The sequence below is a fragment of the Acanthaster planci genome, linkage group LG14 (assembly GCF_054643075.1).
Source record: "Acanthaster planci isolate LZ-2023a linkage group LG14, COTS_SCS, whole genome shotgun sequence".
Taxonomy (NCBI): Eukaryota; Metazoa; Echinodermata; class Asteroidea; order Valvatida; family Acanthasteridae; genus Acanthaster; species Acanthaster planci.
Genome location: NC_141790.1, coordinates 13873296 through 13893959, shown reverse-complemented (window position 1 = coordinate 13893959; position 20664 = coordinate 13873296). Strand labels below are relative to the sequence as shown.

At 40.7% G+C, this 20664-nt stretch overlaps 4 protein-coding genes across 7 annotated transcripts in view; 2 read left to right on the top strand and 2 right to left on the bottom strand.

The window, feature by feature from the left end:
- Positions 1-9: 9 nt before the first annotated feature.
- On the top strand, positions 10-5736 carry LOC110981728 (endoplasmic reticulum chaperone BiP-like). Of its 4 annotated transcripts, none has more exons than XM_022239544.2 (10): positions 10-242; positions 711-925; positions 1386-1617; positions 1751-1855; positions 2005-2147; positions 2488-2651; positions 2777-3012; positions 3239-3467; positions 3919-4089; positions 4394-5736. In XM_022239544.2, the coding sequence occupies exons 2-10, from the start codon at positions 714-716 to the stop codon at positions 4936-4938; spliced, it is 2037 nt and encodes a 678-aa protein (XP_022095236.2). In that variant the 5' UTR covers positions 10-242; positions 711-713; the 3' UTR covers positions 4939-5736. The 4 variants fall into 4 exon arrangements, with proteins under 4 accessions (XP_022095236.2, XP_087001954.1, XP_022095235.2 ...); XM_087145828.1 differs by having other exon boundaries at positions 707-925; XM_022239543.2 differs by having other exon boundaries at positions 10-248.
- LOC110981732 (NADH dehydrogenase [ubiquinone] 1 alpha subcomplex subunit 1-like) lies at positions 5078-8180 on the bottom strand. Its single transcript, XM_087145830.1, has 3 exons — positions 7965-8180; positions 7064-7147; positions 5078-6447 (listed from the first exon to the last, which is right to left on the bottom strand). Exons 1-3 carry the CDS (start codon positions 8064-8066, stop codon positions 6409-6411), a joined length of 225 nt encoding a protein of 74 aa, XP_087001956.1. The 5' UTR covers positions 8067-8180; the 3' UTR covers positions 5078-6408.
- Positions 8181-8273: 93 nt separating this feature from the next.
- On the top strand, positions 8274-13584 carry LOC110981730 (DCN1-like protein 1). Its single transcript, XM_022239546.2, has 7 exons — positions 8274-8514; positions 8627-8840; positions 9509-9677; positions 10297-10427; positions 11018-11100; positions 11449-11545; positions 12664-13584. Exons 1-7 carry the CDS (start codon positions 8512-8514, stop codon positions 12738-12740), a joined length of 774 nt encoding a protein of 257 aa, XP_022095238.1. The 5' UTR covers positions 8274-8511; the 3' UTR covers positions 12741-13584.
- A 2335-nt stretch (positions 13585-15919) lies between these two features.
- LOC110981727 (uncharacterized) overlaps positions 15920-20664 on the bottom strand; it is a 36884-nt gene continuing 32139 nt past the window's right edge. Inside the window, exons 37-41 of the mRNA XM_022239542.2 lie at positions 19673-19822; positions 19223-19339; positions 18695-18889; positions 18228-18514; positions 15920-17909 (exon numbers count right to left, since the gene is read on the bottom strand). Coding sequence (XP_022095234.2) covers positions 17655-17909; positions 18228-18514; positions 18695-18889; positions 19223-19339; positions 19673-19822 — 1004 coding nt within the window. The 3' untranslated portion in view covers positions 15920-17654. The remainder of the gene's footprint in view (positions 17910-18227; positions 18515-18694; positions 18890-19222; positions 19340-19672; positions 19823-20664) is intronic.

Below are 20664 nucleotides of genomic sequence, written 5' to 3'. Positions count from 1 at the left end.
AGTTGATAGCCTTTTCAAAATGCTAGCTACAGAGGGCGCCGTGTAGCCTAGCCCGGTCCTGTGAGCCAAGTTTATGTACACGTGTTACACGTTGTTGCGTTGGCCTAGTGGAATCACGACCCCGCCGGGACTGAAATCGAATGCAATGATGAAATCCTGTCGATGTCCTTTGAATCATACCAGGTGACAACTGACACCAATAAGATGTGGCCAAGTGGCTCAGACATTTCGTCATAACTTGTGTGAGTGTAAGTAATTGTAAGAAGCTTTAAATCGGAGGACAATATCACAACAGTTTGGCTAACACTTGTCGGCAGTTCGGCGTCTCATTTGATTGGTCAGAAGTTTAATTAACAGATTAGGGTCCTAGACCCTATGTGCAGCGTGTTAAATTGCTCACGCACACTAATAGGCCTAGTTGGATATTGGTTTTAGGTGATTTTTTTAACAGAAGGTATGTAACAGCATTTCTTGACTTTTAGCTGTGATGAAGAGATGTGTATTATTTAAGTGAAATACACAAAAAGGTTGGGGCCCATGGTGGTATTGGTGTAGATAAACTGTTTTACGGAGCAGCCGTGTGTGAATTTGATATCTACAGCTGCAAAGGTCACAGCTGAAATTGATGCTGTCCCAACTACGTAAGATCACCACCAGAGCTGTAGCTGAGATTAGTACTATAACAATGTGAACTCTTTTCCAAAAGCTAGGCTATGACTGCAGGCACCACTGCTGTGCTGCTTATAATAAGCATCTGTGCGGTATCCAGAGCATCATCAGTGGTCTCTATGGAAACAGATTGGAGTACCTCCTTGGTGCCTGAATCCTTTAAGGAGAGCGACATACCAGGTGTGCCAGATGCAGAGCCTGATGATGCGCGGGAAGAGCCCACAATTGGGATCTATCTGGGTTACACTCACTCCAGGTGTGCATGACATGTTCAGTACCCAATGGACCTTAGTTGTAACTAATTCCCCTCCCCCCGATATAAGCCCCATCTAAACTATTCAATCTTGTCTCGTAAACCAGTGCTTTACTACAGACTACCAAAGCGTGACATCATTTAAACCAGGAAGCGAAGTGCAAGTCAATGGAGTACAGACATGTTAGTTCCCACGCTGGTTCTCACACTGCCTTTTACATGTATAATTGTGCGCATGACATATGCACCATGATACTCAGTATAAATGCAACTTTGTTGCCATCAATTAACCCTTTCATGTGCGCAAGCTCCATCCCGCCCAATTCATTGCTTCTTTTTTTTACGGCTGCAACTTCTGCTTCTGTCGCCAGCAAAACTTCTCAAGGGCCCTTGGAAGACAAAACTAGTTTGCCAACATTTTAAATTCTGATTGAATCATATCTATTGGCCCTTTTTATGGCAGTGTGGCTGTGCACCAGAATGGTACAGTCCTAGTGCTTCGAGATGAGCTAGGAAACAAGATGGTCCCATCGTGTGTCGCATTCACAGAGGGAGGGGATGTCTTGGTGGGTGAATCGGCTCGGCGATATCAGATTGACCAACCAGAGAGCACAATGTATCAAGCAAAGAGGCTCATTGGCCGAACCTGGGATGACCCAGAGGTCAAGAAATTCATGGAGAGATTTCCCATCAAGGTACGCAGTATTTAGAAGTACGATCAGGATTCTTTGTATATATTACTCATTAATTAGACCTTTTACTTGCCCTTGAATGTATGGAAATAATGAGGTACTGAAATAGGAATCTTTCTTTTTATGTTCATCCAAGGTGGTTGAGAAGGAGAAACTTCCATACTTTGAAGTAAAAGTTGGAGAAAACAAAAGGATAATTTCCCCCCAGGAGGTTACCTCAATGATAATATCAAAGTTGAGGGTAAGAATTTCTAAATTTTGTACCATTAAATTCATTGTAAATTCTGTGAATTAATGAACATTCTAAAGACCAAGGCACAGTGCATATCAGGTTAAGTCACAGAGGACCACAGCATCTGAAATCTGTTCTATGTAATACTGTTATTGCAGAGCATGGCTGAAGATTTCCTTGGCACAGACATCACAGAGGCTGTGATAGGAGTACCAAGCTACTTCAATGACCAGCAACGTCAGGCCACCAAGGAAGCTGGTACTAAAGCGGGAATTGATGTCAAGAGACTAATCCCTGAATCGTAAGAAAATACAACTGACCGTAAATCCTATGCTTCCAACACAACTAGCGTCATTTCCGTGCTGCAGACAGTTTTTCTGTTGCTTAGGTGTGAGGGCAGGTTTTAGTGATGACCATGTGGTCAATCTTGCCCGGTAGTGGTACCCAGGATATGTTGTGTGAATAGGTTACCGGGGAAAATCAAGCAGTACACGGCTACATTTTCCCCGGTAACCACTGCAGTGATTGTTGTTACTCACTCTGGCTCTCTAACTCTGTACCTTACTAAACAAAAATCTTGCTTCTGCTCAAGAACAAACTTGTACACTATTTCATTATGTTGTTTCTCTTTTTCATTTGAGGACCTCTGCCGCAGTTGCATATGGTTTGGATCGCATGGAGACGCATAGAGATGAGGTTTATGTCCTTGTCTATGACCTGGGCACTACCACATTGGATGTATCGCTCTCAGTGATTGAGACTGGCGTATTTGAGATAATGGCCGCTGCTCATGACCATGATTTGGGTAATTACAAACATTTTCTCCTAACTTTAGCCTTTCAATAATTTTTTTGGTTTAGGTCATGTTTGACAAAATCTAGAAACCCAGTTTGTGCTAGATGTTGTTGCTTACTTTCTGTACCCTGTTAGGTGGACGTGACATCAACCAGCCTGTTATTGACTACCTCTTGGATCAGTTCCAAGAGACAACGGGCAAAGTCCTCAGCGCAGACAGTGCTGCCGTGCACCAGCTTCGTCAGGAAGTAGAGCTGTCTGCGTTAGCCTTGACGGCCAACCCTCATGCTTACATCGAGATTGAATCATTTTACGAAGGCCAGGACTTCTCACAGATCCTCATAAAGGATAAATATGAGGAATTGACCATGGTAACTCTGGATAATGTGAATATCTGTAGGGCATATCATTTATGAATATGTAGCATTCCAAATGTAAATTTTAAAGCCAAGATAACTTACATTTCACGCTATTTGTGATTCAAAACTTACACTGTGTCTGTGTTCATTTATATCAAAACTTCCTTTCACCCATGGGGAAATTCCTGCAAGTTACTTTGATCTGAAGTCTTACAAAGATTATGTTTGACTTTTACAGGAGAAGTTGCGTTTGTGGTCACAGCATCTTGTGAAGCAAGTCTTGGCCGATTATCACCTTCCGATGCCCCAAGTCAATGTTGTCCTTGCTGGCAATGCACTACTCTTGCGACGTATGCAACCATTTTTGCAAGAGATGTTTGACAGTACAGAGTTGACTGTCAGAGCGGACTTGGAAGACGCCTTTGTCTCTGGCCTCGCTGAGATAGCTCATTCTTCAGCAAAAGAAGGTATCATAATGAACCCTAATGGCCCTCAATCCCCCAGCAGCTGGTAAAGGACTGAGGAGCCTGAGATCGAAGTCTGTTAGGGTTGAACAAAAGCTGTAAAAATGTATACACATGTACAATGTACATCCTGATTAATGTGTACATCATTGTCAAATGTACAAATTTCATATTCCTTAAAAACTTACTTCTTAAAAACCCATGGCCAGCCCTTGAGCTCCATTTTTAGTAGCCTTTTTCAAAAATGTGCACTTCAACTTCTGATGTTCATTCATATGAACATTTGACATCCAGTTCTTTAATCAAACAGAAATCAGAAGGTCTGACAGAGATTTCCAAAGACCAGTAGATGGCACAATTTCTATCTATCTTCAATTTGGTATCTTCCAATCAAACAATACAAGATTTTTGACTTCCAATGTCTCAAATCATCTCATGATTATGTTTCTGCCAGGTGACACACTGTGCCGTTGTTCATGGGCTCCGCAATCTGTGGGCATCGAGACCGCTGGGGGTGCCATGCATGTACTCCTTGCTAAAGACGCCTTCCTATACCAAGAAGTTTCAGATATGTTCACAACCGCGATGGACAACCAGTCAACTGTTACAATCAAGATTTATGAAGGTTCGCATTCTACAAAATATCATTAACAAGGTTAATGTAATTGAGAGTGATCTTTGTTACTGAACATTGATTTTTAAAACAAATTCTGGAGTGTTTTTACACTTTTTCCTTGGGTTTTGATTACCTGACATTCACAGCCAAATCTTTGTTCAGTGAAGCTAAGTTGCAAACGAAAAGTGAAGTGTATGATTTTGTTAAGTATCATTTATCACAGATTCAGAGCCGATACTGCCAGTGAAGTAACAATAACCTCCAAATTTTCACCATATCCCAACTTTAAAACCAAATGTTTGTCTTCATCTAGGTGACCGACCAGTTGCAAAGGACAATTTTTTCTTGGGTTCCTTTGACCTCAGTGGTCTGCAGCCGGCACCGTGCGGCGTACCGAGCATTAACATCTCACTTTTGATGGACGTCAATGGCAGAGTCCACGTAATGGCTAAGGAACTACATTCTGGGAGGGTAGTCAGTTTCCCCAGCGACGACAATGCATGGTTATCATGTGACTACCGTCACACTGATGATGATTCCAAAGCAGCTACCCAAGAGGATAAGCTAGTGAAAGAGCGACTGCAATCCTTGAACTCTTTGCAAAGCTATGCCTACACTGTGAATAGAAAGTTAAGGGGTCATGAGAAAGATCTTTGGAAAACTCTGACATCGAGAGACAAGGAAACCCTCACGCAAGCTGTGGATAAAACACTGAAGTGGCTGCATGATAATCAGCAAGCAGACAAGGACGATTTTGACAAGCGAAGGAAAGAACTGTGGGATATAGTGCAGCCCATTACTGAAGTGTACAAACGATCTGAATCTGAGAGAAATGAAGAATCTAAGGATGAGTTTTGAAATCGTCATAATGATGGCAAATAAAATCAATTCCTCCTAAAATTACATTAAAAAGTTGAAAAAGGGGTACATCTTCGCAACAAAAGTAAATGTACAGTTTTGCTAAGAAAGAAAGCAAAATTACTAAAGTAAAACAAAGTTTGTAGTGAAAGATTTGTGACATTTATTGCTATTGTCTATTTTCATAGACAATGTTCATTTCAAGATGCAAAGTCAGCAATATTATTGACAAGAGAAACCTAACAAATCTTACTTGTGGCTTTTACATTTCAAATTTATTGAGAGTTTATAAAATGTCCATATTCCAAACGAAACTTCAATCCTCACTGCAATCTAAGATACATTGGTGAAAATTTAGATTGGCAATCAAGTTGCAGGGATCTAGTGGACCACCATATTCTAATTATGAAAACACTTGCCTATGGAACGGTGCCTTGACCAAAATCTCTGCCAAATGCTTGCTGAATCTGTGAGGTACTTATGTTTAGTTCTTGATTTCCTGAAGCTTTAACGATATAAGAGAATTAATATTAAGTTCCTAGTGGACTTTAAAAAAGTCGATCTCCAGCAGCAAATAAGTTGCATTCAAGTTGAATCTTCCAGAGCTACCCGAACAACATGCTTTTGTAATGTCCTTTCGTTGCTTTCTGAACACTTATCACATCAATCCATACTACAAGGTTTTTGAAAGTGGATTTTTTGTTTGTACCTTTGATTTGCCTTTTGACAAACTTTGAACTGGTAAGCTATTTACACAAAGAATAACATATGACAAATTAAATTACTAGTGAACATTAACTCTTTTGAAATAGTTAAATTCAAATCTTTGACAAGTTCCCATTGCAATGTTTTGCTTAAAAGCCAACTTTTGTACAAGTTACTTTTAAGGTCAAACATTCTTTCTTCCTCAACAATTTATCAACTAACCAAATGCACCAATTTCAAATTGCTGCCGTGCGTAAACTGAGAAATGAGCAGAGACATAGCCTGCTGACCTTGCCCCATTTCCTGATGTAAAAACATGCACACTGGTTCCAAAAACAGTCAATTTAGGGGTGTGATTATCAGCATCACCTTGAGGATGGGCCTCAACCAATAGGCTGTTTTCCTGGTAAATTCTAATGCCAGGTTGCAGCCAAAAATGCTCCACACAAAAGCCCCACAGTGGGAACAGTGGATAAATCCTTGGTGATGTAAGATGTCCCATGATTGTCTGAATGGTTACCTTTGATGATCAACTTTTGGGTGGGGGGTAGTGAGCTTTCACATGAGCAAACTTTGTCAACTTCAAAGTGGTCTTCGAGCTCGAAAGAAGGGAAGGAGATGAATTTCCCTGACGTTTTGTGTCACCCAGGACTTGTTTCTTACAGATGTGCTGCATATTCTTACGACACTAGTCAATACGATGCTTGTGTTGTTTTCAATGGAAGAGGCCATTCCGTGGGAACTTCTCTGAGCATAACACTTTGCTTATCTCTTGGAAGAAGCATCATTCAACCCCTCTAGACCCTGAAAAGAAATGAAGGAAAAAGCCCAGTAAATTTCCACCATGCTGCGGTGAACTGATCATTGACTCGACTCTAGTTTGGGCCTCCAGCTGAACCAAGAGAGGGTGATTTATATTTCACAATAGAGGCTCCTTTTCTTATAACTGCACATCGCACATTCACAAATGACTAGGAAATGCAACTGTATCGCTACCAACAAAATGAATACTTCTGACCAACGCGGCTCTTTTCAACCGATGAGGAGGTGCTTTTCTGCTCAAAGTGGAAAATCTATTACAATAAACTTAGCAGGTTGGACATATGAAAAACTGTTTTTAAAAGTTGAAAAGCTCTTAGTGTCTTAACCCCTTCGCTCCAGGAGAGATGGCAAGAGCCGCGGCTTTGTGTGAGGATTAGTGCATACCACACTACAGTCTATTCACCATGCAGCTGTTGGTTCAATGGGGCCTGCTGATGGACAAAGCCCTCCATTCAGGGCATACCACAGCCCAGCAGTCACAGTCAAAAGAATTACTGGCGCGAAAGGGTTAATAGCAGAAGTTGTTCGTTTTGATCAAGGTCAAGCATGGGGAGAATTACTGCTAATTGATGGGTTGTCGCAGCAGATCATTTCCTACCTTTGAAATGTACGCTTTGCCCGCGATCATCTCATCTCGTCTGTATAGCCGGTACTCAAATGGACTTCGCACATGTCTCCTTAGCTAGATGGAGAAAAGAACAAGTTTAGAAAAATGTGAACATATCATCTTTCTGTGTTTATCATGTGTACATGCTGATTGACTTAAAAAAAAAATTCTTCAAAAATTTTGTTTCATTTGCCATATCCACGGTAACTGACTAATCTATGGTCATATTCTTGATTTGCTATGTCACCAGGGAAAATATCTGAAATGATTAAAAGGCATACAACTAGTCAACTTGCACCTCTGACCCAGTGCATAATTGTACTTGTACTTGTGTTGAGCAAAATCAGTCGATCAGCACGATCAAATTGTGATAAGGGCCTACTGTCGATCTAATCTAAAATCTTTGGTATTGTTCAAGCCCTAGGCCTACTTCCCCTTCGCGTTTCATGCCTGTGTTGAAACAATCTTCCACAACCGTAAATCAGGAATAATATGTAAGAGGTTGATTTGCAATAAAATGCATGATTTGCCAATAAAGGTTGGGGTCTAGGCTACAAATGTTAGGCCCTAGTTATTCAAAGTTTAGTCTTAGGCCTAGGCCTACAATCTGACAATGTCTTTTTTTAGAACAGTCTGTCAAATAAATTAACCAGCATGAGTTAAAAATATAAAAAACGATTGGGTGATGGTGTGATTATCGACAAATCGTCAATAATAAGATCGACTGATCACGCAAAGATCGGGGCAGGGGTGGCGCATCATGTGCATAGGCCCAGCCTACCGACAGGTTGTGCCCACCACTAACTTAGTCTCCATATTGTACGATGTCAAGATGTTGTAATTTGTAACAACGTAACGTTAACAAAAACTGCAACTAGGGCCAAATGCAGACCTTTCCGCCGTTCGCTAACTTCTGGCCGAAGTAATTTATGCCCCCAACAGCCGCAATGCAGCCCGTCATAAGGACCAAACCAGGAAGAATCTCATACCACATGCTGATGTTGGGATATCATGAGTTTTGACGACCTTCCCATTAAATTTTGTCCCTGACCCGAACAAACCACCAAACTTATTAGTTGACCCCACTGATCAACCTCGTATTAATTTTAGAGTGGTGCTTTATTTATGACGTCATGAAGAGGCTCAGCTGTAAAATTTGAAGTCCAGGATTCAGACCAGGTCTGTGCTGTGGAAGGTTGCCCTGGGGATAAGCCACTCTAAAATGACCAAGAACTCATCAATTTTTTTCTAAATTCTCATTTCTCTTCACAGTTGACAAAATTACGCAAGTGCAATCCTTACTGGAACTTAAGGTGAATGAAAGAGTTCGAATTCACAGTGTTTACACAAGCAACATAAATTCTTTCTATCCATCCGGAATTAACCCTCAATGTGGCGCATGCGCGGTGAGTTTTTTCCCATAAACACAACGGGTCGAGATGGTAAGTACTTCTTCCAATTTTTTTCAGAATTTACCACTTTAAACTAAGCCAATGGAGTTCAAGGTCCTCTAAAAGTGACCACAACCGACGCATTATCATTTTTATTTTACAGAATAAGTTGAAGTCGTCACAAAAGGACAAAGTCCGACAATTTGTAGCGGTCACTAACACTGGCGAAAAGACAGCGATTTATTGCCTGTCACAGCACGATTGGAGGTTGGACCACGCATCAGACAGCTTCTTTTCACGCCCAGAATTTTACCTCAGAGAACCAAAACCAGCTGTAGATAAGAAGCAACTTGAAAAACTGTACAACAGATACAAAGGTGAACCCTAAATGTTAACAGAAGCCCCAGCCGTGTACATAGCCTGCACTGTATCCCCATCCACCAATAATTTCCTGCATGCCCTACATAGGCCAACTGGAAGTCACTGCTCCGTGTGTCCTGCATGTCAAGCCATGCCAAAAATACCATGGCACATTACTTATCACACTGGTCAGGATGTTTTATTGTACTGACACAGCTAGGTGATATCGAATAATGTACAAATTTGGTTGAAAGGGAAATTCAAATTTGATAGTAATTTGGAAGTTGTAAATTGTTCATTTTTGGATTTCAAAATTTTTACATATTTTGGAACCCACTCCAGACTCTCATCTTATTTGTATTATTTCTTGAACTTACAAAAGAAAAGTTGAAGTCGTGAGTTTTACCTACCCTGCCTTTTTGGGAATAAATAAGATAAACAATAATAACAGTGGAATAGTTGTAACTTTCAAGTGAGGTTTTACATTTGTAATTGTACTTTATCCACCTGGGGTGTTCTTAACATGTATAATATTTTGTGTTATTTTGAAAACTTGAAGAGCCTGTTCCACAGTGTGTCACAGGTAACTTCATGTTTGGTTCAAAACGCATAAAGCAGCGTAAGACTGCTCAACCTTGTCCACTTTGTAACCTTTTGCAGTTTTTAATGTTTACTGGCTCTGCAGATCCCCATGATGAGGATAAGATATTGGCAGAGGGCGTGGCCAGGTTCTGTGATGACCTCATGCTTGACCCTACGAGTCGGACGGTGCTAGTCATAGCGTGGAAGTTCAAGGCGGCAACACAGTGTGAATTCACCAAGAGAGAGTTTGTTGACGGCATGACGTATTTAGGGTAAAATGAATCATGCCCTTTAGGAAGACACTTTGCTTGTGTCTGTCACGGAACAAATGGGTACCGGCGATGATGTTTTGCCCCAGTTATAGCATCTGTCCTAACTGTAGCCAAAAAGATCCAAAATACAGTTGGGATAGTCCCAACATTGTTTGTGTAGTTTTTATTTGTGTTCTGGATGAAATGCCACACTGGCATATATTGGATGAATCCTGTTTGGTGTGAGCTGCAAAAACTTCGAGAAGGTTGAGAAAATTTGTATAGACGATTAGCAGCTATAGTTGAGTCAGCCTAACTGCATCACCACAGTTGGGAAGGTCCCAACTACAGTTTGGACTAATACCTTATTTGGGACGTGACAGTGACATGGTTCCTTTTTGGAGTTTGCCACAGAGAAGAGCAAATTCAGTGGAAACGATACTTACCCAAGGCTTGACTAACTTTATTCAAACACGTAATGATTTCATTTTTAGGCTTGTTTGAATGGTATGTGAGGCCTTGGTTGCATCATTGGATCTTCACAGCGCTTTCCTAGGAATTAAGTAGAGAGGGAAATCATTAACTTGAAAACTATGTTGACATCGAATCATTCATTTGCATTATCTTTCATTTCCTACAGGTGTGATTCACTTGATAAGCTGAAGGCAAAACTCCCCTCGCTGGAGAATGAGTTGCGAGATTCTGTCAAGTTCAAAGATTTTTACCAGTTCACCTTCAATTTTGCAAAAAACCCCGGGCAGAAGAGTCTCGGTAAGTCTGTAGAGGGTGCCAGATTGGCTTACTTTGTGATCAGTTGGGTATTTGTGTCTTGATGCTAACTTTGCTGTCCTTTATTCCTTCCTACATGATCATATTCATATATTCTACAGGGTTGAGTCAAGTCGAATAATTCACTACTCGAATATTTGACCATCAATTCAATCAAATGTTCGACTTCTGAGTTGTACCAACTGGCAGATCGTTGATGAACAAACCATATACGAAATCAGTTGCAATAACGCACACAGTTGTATATTATTATCACTGTAATGGCTTCTCATGTCTGGAGTATCTCCAGCTATGATTAGCAAGATTTAAGAGAGGAACAATACTTCTTGCCCTGTTGAAAAATTTCTATTCCTTTTAAATTTCAGATTTCTGTTGCTTTTCATTTGAATCTGCTTGAAACAAGCCCTCCATAGTGCAATTTCTCTCATTTAAAAGAAAACTCTCCCTTCCTTTTCATGCATTTTGTATTTGAATATTCAAATTGGGAAAATAATTTTCGAATAGTTGATCGAATATTCAGTTATTTGGCACAGCACTAATATTCTTTTTCTTGTATTTAAATTTGTCACCAGATCTAGATATGGCTATCGCTTACTGGAACATAGTACTCGAAGGAAAGTTTCAATTCTTAGAACTCTGGTGCAAGTTTCTCACGGTGAGTTTTGGCTTTTTTGTCATGCCTCAATCCACCAAAGATGTTTATATTGTTGCTGGTAATGAAACCTAGGATTCCCTACATGCAAAGCAGAAGTCTTTCATTGGGAAAAGCAATGAATGAAATTCACCAGTTTTAGAAGTGGGAGGGAAACCGTTTGAGGAAAAACTACAGGGGTTGGTTTGGTTATAGCAGCAACCGCCCAAATGCCTCCCCCCCGACCTGCATGAGGAGCGGGATTTGAACCCAGACCACAGAGATATAGAAGGCACTGCACCAACCTGATCCCAGCTGAAATTCATTCTCCATTCTTGAGTCTGATTTGAACTGATTCTTTCTTCAATACAGGAGCACCATAAAAAGTCAATACCCAGGGATACGTGGAATCTTCTGCTTGATTTCAGTAACATGATTTCAGACGACATGAGCAATTACGACGAAGAAGGTACAGTGTTACTCTGACATTTCACTCAGAATTATTCATAAAAAACTTTTTCTGGTCTTGGTTAATGTGCTTTTCAAGATGTTTGCCTCAGTTATTTCTTATAAAGCCGTTTGTTGGCTGTTAAGCTGTGGCCAGTATGGTATTGTGGGAGATTATTTCTGTCATACTCAAATGTGGACCAAGTTGTGTAACCTGTCACGACAAAATGGGTGTAAAGACGCATCCAGCTCTTACCTATTTGAGGGTTCAAAGTCATTTTGAAGTGGAGTTCAATTTTGGACAGTTTGAAATAGTTGGAAAAAGTAACCCATTTTCTGTGTAATTCCAAATGTTTCATAGGATCATATATTTCAAAATGTCATTTTCTCATCAATTTTGATGATAGCATAATTCCTCCCTGGTCAGAAATGTTGAACCAATGTCAGAAACAAAGACGCAAAGCTGCCAGAATAATGTCGCATTGTCACCTCACATTTCTACCCTAAGTGTTCTCTGTACATACCACTTGACAGCTCTTTTTCTGCTGAATAAAAAAAACACCAGTATCTCAATTTTCGAAAATTCCTACTTTCAGCTCATTTTGTGGTGACAGGTCACATTTGTGTGGCCCATTTACTACAGAACAAGTGTGTTTCTGTAGCAGCAATTAAAATCTTCCCTTTGGCTGTAACAGTCACAGACTGTCACAAATTCCTTCCACTTGATTTGGGGGTCATTTGACTGATGTTGATTGATAGAACAACTTTGTTGAGAATGCATCTTTGCATAGGAGGGATAAGCTATCATTAACCCTAACAGTCCCAAATCCTCCGATTTCAATATGATTTTACATACACCCTAGGGGGTTAGGGTTATCAAGTATGCTACTCTAGCCAAGAAGAATGCATCCTGAATTCAGTTCTCAGAAGAAAAATGGATAGACATATCTTTTGCACAAAAAAATTCACATCGACCTTACATCCATTTCCAGTACTGACATGACCAGGGCTCCTTGGAACGTGATTATGTGTATATGTACTCTATCTTGTGAGGACATGGATTTGAGGTTTGGTTAGAAATACTGGTTTCTTTCCCTTGTGCTTCTGTTTTCATTTGTTCGTTCCTCTTCATCTTTCAAGGAGCCTGGCCAGTGCTGATAGATGACTTTGTCGAGTATGCAAGATCCACATCACAAAACAGAAGTACAACCGTCTGACGGATGGCCCCCATCACTGTATCCTTAGCAACCACCCGCCAACCTCTCATCACTATGTAAATATATGCATATTATCCATACTCTATTGTAGTGTATCCCGTAGGGGTTGTTGTTTAAACTCAAATGTAGGAGGATAAGTTGTCAACTATTCATTAGACAGGGCGTTCCCAAACCTTGGTATCATCTCCAACTTTAATATTTTAGGCCTCGCCATGCAAACCTTCTAGCTGTATTCTAGGCCCCTTTGATTTAGGGCAATTGTGACTTGGCTACATATGCTTCCGAATGAAAAAGCAAATGTTTAAGTTAATTGAAGTTGGTTTTGCCATCCAGGGCTTCTGAGTAATTCTGAAGTCGGATGCTTGAAAAATGGCCCACGTAACTTTTAGGGGATGTGATACATGTGACAATCAGGTGTGGCAGCCCAGAGACTGTACCGTTTGAAAGTATTGCAAGTTGCTTAGATAAACAACAACCCCTCATGTCACAATTTCATCTCTTGCTGAAAAATGCTTTCATAAACAGCTGCAAATGAAATGGAAAAAGCTAACACATTCAATTCCTTTATAATTTCACGTAATCAAAAACACTTCCAAAGGTAGTGTCGGAAGATTGTTGTTTTTGGCTCAAATACTGAATTATGAGACTGATATTTATAATTTTTAGTGTAAATTATTTAAAAGGGAGCTTTTCTTTCCTATTTGAGGAGTGCTTTAATTGGTTTGTTTAAAATTACAGACCACAAGGCATGTGGCTACTCTGTAAAGTTATTGAAATGGTATCCTGACTTCCCAGCATGGTTGTGGGTGGAAATTTAGTATACATTAAATCAAAATAAAAGTCATTTGTTGGTTGCTGTGGCTTTTGAACTTCTGGTGTCCAAGCAGAATACGCAGAGCCGCGTAGAGAGAGAGTGAAGCCAACTTCAAAGCTTGGAACCAAAATGGCTGTTCAGTAGATCCCGAACAGTCCCAAATCCCCCGATATCAATATGATCTTACGTACACCCTTGGGGGTTAGGGTAATGTTTGCAGTACAGCATGAAGGTATTGTGTGCCAGTTGTCCATGTGCACTGATGCATAATCCACCATTTTGGTGCCAACAAGTGAGACACTCATGTCACAACTCTCTACGGACAGATCTGTCAATACCGAATGCAAAGCAGCCTCAGGTTTTCATTATTGCGAATGTATTCTCATAAATTTTTTTTTTCACGACTGACTAGACACAGTGTGTTAAAATATCTTTTTAATTTGTAAGAGATGAGTTTCCCTGGTGTCTCCAACAAGAATCTTAAAGGAAATGTTCTTCACTGGTTACAAATCAAAAAAGTTACAGGGCCTGATATTTTAATCCAGGCCAAATCTTTCTCAAAGGCAAAGTGAAGTCACAAACTTCAGATCTGGCAAGTGGCATACATCATTTGCAGGGTTATGATTCATTTTCAATGATTGCCTTCTACAAGAGTAATTAAATAACACAAGACAACAAGAAATCAGGTCTAAAGCCCATCTAGTTCAAAAATATCGACAAACTATTCTAAAGCTGTGTTAAAATTTCAAGCATTTTTTTCCGAAAGCAGAAACAGCTTGTGGATGGTCTGTAGATTTTGTAATGATTGATGGGCTCTTTTAACAGAAGTGGGGGGGGGGGGTTAAAAGGATTTTTTTGTTGTCCTGCCTAGTATGTTGTCTAACTAACAGGTCTGAAAAAGTTTAGGGTTTTAAAAGGTGTTGACCTGTGCTGTAACAATTGAAATACATGTATACCATGTTGAGGGAGTTTAGTCAACCTGGACTGTTCCATTTCTGACTGTGTACACTCTGTGAAATGGAACAAGCCAAACTGTTACAGGTATGTTTGCGTATGCAGTTGGTGATCAGGGAAGACAGTGTGAGAAATGGCACGAGGGTTTCCCTGTTTTAGTGGCAGTGAAATCGACCAACTTAAAGCAGAATGGATCAGCCTATCTGTAAAAGCTCTGCATTCAAGGTCATGTAGCTTGATTGTAAACATGGGTTATGAGAGGCTGTGACTTGCTCAGTCCAAGTCCCATGCTGCACGCAAGGTAGTACTCACAAGCCATAGTCATTGCATTTTGATCCAGAACACGGCTTTGTGGAACTGGAGCCCACCTCCAAAGTGACGTGTTAAGAGATGATGTAGCGTTCTTGTCACTGCCTCCTTTACTTACTTCTGAGTGTACAGATAAAATGCTAAGACAAGAATCTTCCTGCAATCATGTACATAAATCTTAAAGGAATTACCATGGGGAATGGGGAAGGTTCATAGGATAATTCAAGCATGTATTGATATGTAACCTATCTGTGTACTTGTAAATGTCGAGGACTGCATGCCACGATTGCATTTTATCTCCATTACATTATGGCTTGTTCTGTATTTCTTTACGAGGGATTTACAAAATGAATATAGGGCCAGTAACACAATGCAATTCAGAACCTTATGATCGTTTTTTTTACCCCTCTCAATATCCAAAGCAACCAGCAACAAAATAATGGCAAAGTGGAATTCCTCTGCCAACTTGGATTTTAATCTAAATGCTTTTAAATTCTTACTTGATGACAAAATTTGGGCATCGTTCTTCATTTAGAGTGACTTCAGTCTTTTCAGTTTCATATTCATCCCCCCCTCAAAAAAGCAAATCTAGACTTGTTTCTGCAGACATGGAGTTAAACGGCTATTTCTGAAGGAAGGTTCTTGTAGCTATTTGCTTACAGATATTGTTTGATTTTCCCCTCAGATCTAATCGACTCTATTGACTTGCATTGCTGTTTTTACTTGCCCTGTATGGATATAAAACAGAAGGTAAAGATCAAGTATAAGTACATTTGGATTATTATCAAATTTGTCTCAAAAACAGCTTTCATCACCTCGGTACAGTTTCTATCAAACGCCTACAGGAGACAAAAGAACAAATCCAATTTAAAAAAAATTGATGGTGAATGAAATACCTTGTTTCTCAAATTTTCCCTTCTTTTCACTTAGAGTTTTTTAATCAAGAATAACCATATACTCTAACTTGGATTCATAGGATGATGAAATATCTGCTATTATACTAAATAAAGTTTTCAATATTGTACAGATCACAGTGTTGCTGGTTTGTTTTTTAAGATTCACAAGCAGTCATGATAGAAATAACCTACACGACAAACAAATGTCTGTGAAATCAACTTTACCCCATTAGATTTAATGCTCTTTAACCTATGAAATATGTCAGTGTATTTATTATCCATACAGAAAGGGCACGCATGGCATTACCCACTAATGAGTTCTACCAGTGAAGACCATAACGTAATCATTTTCAAGCCGAGATTGTTTTTTTAAGCAACATTCAAGCATTCCCATGTTATCAAAAATATTTTCTTTCAAAATTCAAATGATAGATGTGCTGTGTGAATGTCAACTTGGCAGTTGTCTTTTTTTTTTCTCTTTCAATAATTTTTACTCTGAGCATTTTAATAACTGAACTATTGCTACTGCAAATCTTATCATTTAAATAGTTTACCAAATAACGTGTTACCAATTATGTCATCTACAAATAAAAATACAACGTAAATACACAAAACCAGATTAACAGATTTATAAATATCGGGACTGAATTCACCCCAGATGCTAAGGATGGACAATGCATTATACGACACTGAAAATTTGAAGTACACACTTGGTGAGCCATTACAATGTGCATGTTCAGCAGTCCAAGGTTAATGGTTTTTGTTGGCATTTTGTCGTCTTTCCCACACCATTCTGACAACAAAGGCAGCTTCCTTCAATACTTCGAAGGAAGATATGTCACTTCCTTATGTCTTTGAAGGTTAGAGGTTTTAATGTTGGGAGGACGACTTTTCAACATGGAGGCACTGTATTTTACGATTCACATTTTTCATGTTACTGCTCTCCTTACGTGTCACCAACTTACAGCAGACTTTAGGCCACCGTTTCTCAGCCCTTAATTTACAAATGAGAAACAACACAACACCCATCACAAGACTCCCAAATGTGGAAAAATCCACAAATGGAAATAATTGGCACAATAGCGGACTTCTTCCTAATAACTCCTGAATGTACCAAGAGAGTATTGTAAGTAATCTCAAAAGAACTGCAGCATATTCTGTTTTATCTAATGTGTGAACATGACTGTATTAATACAAGTCTAGATTTGTAAAACTAATCGATGAAACAAGATTTAAAAGAACCACAGCCACACTAGATTAAAAATACACCGGGATTACACATGAATTTATTGTGGAGAACTGCAATTATCATTATGAGAGAGGAAAAAACACAAATATATATCTTATAAAACATGCATTTACATCTAAAACAAATCAGCTAGCACCATGATGAATGAAAGTCATTTATTTAAGGGTTTAAAAAGTTGGATAAAACTTCCATGTTTTAGACCTAATGCTGGGAAGTTGTAGAGTAACCCATACAGAGTCTCTCTGTTTATTAATAACTTACCCTCCTTGACCACAGATTTCAACAAGTATGTTACACTTTAAGGAATATGCCACTTGCAACGGCAAATTGGCAACCAGCTAAATGTTTGCCACATGAATCATCCAGATTGATACTTAATTTGTATCAAAAAGAGGGTTTTAGATTTTACACTGTCTTACAAACTTTCATTGTGCAATTTTCTTACCTGATAAAAAAATGATCATGCCAAAAAGTTTGAGAATATACAATTGAAATTGCTTTATTTTACGACTTTAACTATACTATAAACTTCAAACGACGCCAGTATGGAAGCCCTCTTTGACAATGCACTTATGAATTCTGACAAAGAATAGAAAATTGACGATTGAAATTGCTGTTCAAGAAATTTATTACTGCTTCAAATGGGGAAAGGCTAAAAAATTTCCCATGGAAGACATATTAAAAAAATCAATCTAGAGGATCTTTTGGCATACTTGGCAGCGACTGACGCGAGAGCGCAGCGAGCCCGCCTTGAGCGTCTGCGACTCCTGCGGTCTGAACATGTTGTTGGTGTCCACCGTGGTCAGCCAGAAGCTGTAAGTGTTGCGGTAGAAGAAGCAGCGGCCCCGCCCGTTGCATTCAATGAAGGGCGTGGCCCGGAAGTCTTCAAGGCAGGATCCTGGACTGGCCAAGGCAGAACCACCTCCATCAGCGCCAGCAGATGTGTACTGTGACCAGAAATAAATGGAATTAGTCAGTCAAAGAAACTGGACTGGAGTCTTGAAAAGGTTGATGAATTTACTTGGACTTGAATTGTCATCATGTGACTGATATGGAGATAAACCCAGACACTACCAGCATTTTACCATCTCATTGACCACTATCAGTGTTATCATATAAATCTCCACGGTAACCACCATTCTAAACACAACCCTCACTTCTATTGCAAACATTATCATTGCTGTTACCATGGTCAACATCACCATCATTACTATCATCAACGTGACTACAAGCATCCCCATGATGCAATCACCATGGACACTGACCATAGCAAAGCTGAATCCAATCCACAGCGAGCGCCAGTTGCGAGGGCAGTCGGGCAGCGTCGTGTCCTGGCTGTGCACGGCAATGACCTGTGTGGGCGTCTCACAGACCACACAGCGGCTGATGAACGGCCTGATTGCATTGCCCTCCACAGGCATCATGGGAATAGCCTCGGTTGTAGCCAGCCAATAGGACTTGTCATTGCGCTGGGCATAGTTGCAGATGTCATTGAAGTTGCAGAAGACATAGGGCATGGTACTGAATCTGGGCAGACAGGACCCAGCCAGGCCTATTGGGTAACGTTACAGAACATACATGGTAAGACATGCGGCATTTCGGATTCTCACACTGCACATCGTCAAGTATTCATGAAGGTACAAAGTGAATGACAAACATTACTCACAAGCTACAGTGAATTCACAAATAGCATCCACTTTCTTCCGGCAGATTCCCTCCCCCCATCACTTACCCAGGTCCTGATGTTGGGCCTTCTCGTTGCCTTCCGTATACAGGAGACTGTAGCCAGTCCACAGCTGCGTCATGCCCGCATCGCAGCGTGGGATGGTCCTGGATTGGCTGTGCTTCACCACAATGAAGCCCAGGGGTCGTGGTGGTAAGGTTGGCTGACCCTTGTCACCAGCAACACCCTTCTCCCCTTTTGAACCTGCTCAAAAATGTTGAAATGGTAAAATTCCAATTCTGGGCTTGACAGAGCCCATCTGTTGGGGAATTTTTGATGAAGATAACTGTTCCAATCAAGCACCTGGATTAAAAACCCCAGACCCCTTGTTCAGGGGTCACAAACCCTTCCAACCAAACAGTACTCCCTATAAAAAAAGCAGGACGAATTGATTTCAAACAAGCATCATTAACTTTGTTTCCCTCGAGAGTTTTCTTTTTGTTGGCGTGAAGTAAGCAGACATATGATATGGTCTGCTCTGGCAAATATCAGAGCGCTGACATTTATTTACAAAATTGATGCAATCACACAGTCTACCTTGAGGTCCCGGTCCACCAAAGTCCCCACGCAGGCCCTGGGGACCAGACTGTCCCTTTGAGCCTATCTCGCCAGGAATGCCACGGTCTCCATTATCCCCTTTCATTCCTGATGGACCTGTTGTGGCAAAGATGAGACAGGGAAAAACCAAAAGTGTTAACTGCTTGAGAGGGAAGAACTCTTTACAGAACTCTCTTCATGCTACTGGGAATGCGTGAGCATGAACATATGTGTATTTAAAATGGAGGTGTTGTTTTTAGTTTTTTATGGTCAAGCCGAAGGCAGGGTCCATCATCAGCGTTTGCAGGCTCCTAGCACCTGGTTATGATGGAGAAAACCCTAACATAGGAAAATCCTGCATGGCTCTCTGCAATGCTCTGAAACCGGAAACTAGATATAAAAAGATACCATAACTGAGCTATTTGGCTATTGCTGCCCATGACGACTTACCGGCAAATCCACCCACTCCTGGGAATCCCGGGGAGCCCGGTCGTCCGGGGATACCAAGGGGTCCGGGGTCACCTCTGCTACCCTTGACCCCCTTCTCGGTTTCAGGCCGTTCACCGGGCACACCTTTGGGGCCATTGGAACCAGGCAGACCTACAAAGGAAGATACGGATCATTGAAAATAAAACTGAGATTCAAACGCCACACACAACTCTCCTTGTGATAAGGCCGTGCTTAAAGCTTGGAAGTTAGGGCCGGCGACCATTTAGACCCGGTTTGAAAAGGGCCCCCCGGTAAGCTCGCCCGGTTGCAAAAACCCCTTTCATACCGGCCTGGCTACCAGCCTGGGATGCTGGACTGGTTGTTGATATCGAACTTCTTCATCCTGGGGTCTATTGTTTGCAAGTATTGGTACATGTTATCTGTCCCAGAAGGAACCTGCTTGTGGTTTTAATCCTTCAGCTCTATACAATGTTTACACTAATCCGCTTAGACCCCTATTCATCTGTGGAAGCATGGTGGGGGAAGCCTTTCATCAGGGACTTTGAAATGCCAAGGTGCAGACAGGCCTTATACCGGCCTGGAGTAGGCTGAATACCGGGCAGGCATTACACCGGGTGGGCTACCGGGGGGCCCTTTTCAAACCGGGTCTAAATGGTCGCCGTCCCTTACTTGGAGTAAACTTCTTACTGCTGTTTCCAAAGCAGACATCTCATGGTCAGTACTGGCAAGAACTAGGAATGGATAGTAGCCATTACAGCATCTCACCTACAGATTCTGAATCTTGATTGGCCGAAAGTGTGTCATGTGATGCTTGCTAGATTTCCTATTTTCGTACCACTACTCCAAAAAGACTATACACATTCAGCCTCGCTCTGAAAAAGAACGACACCCTCAGCAACCAAAGAACTATATCTGAAGCAATGAAACCATGAATAGTGCCCAGGCGCGTGTTTCGGCTCATATATAGCGTAAACCTTCACCTGTTACTCTCG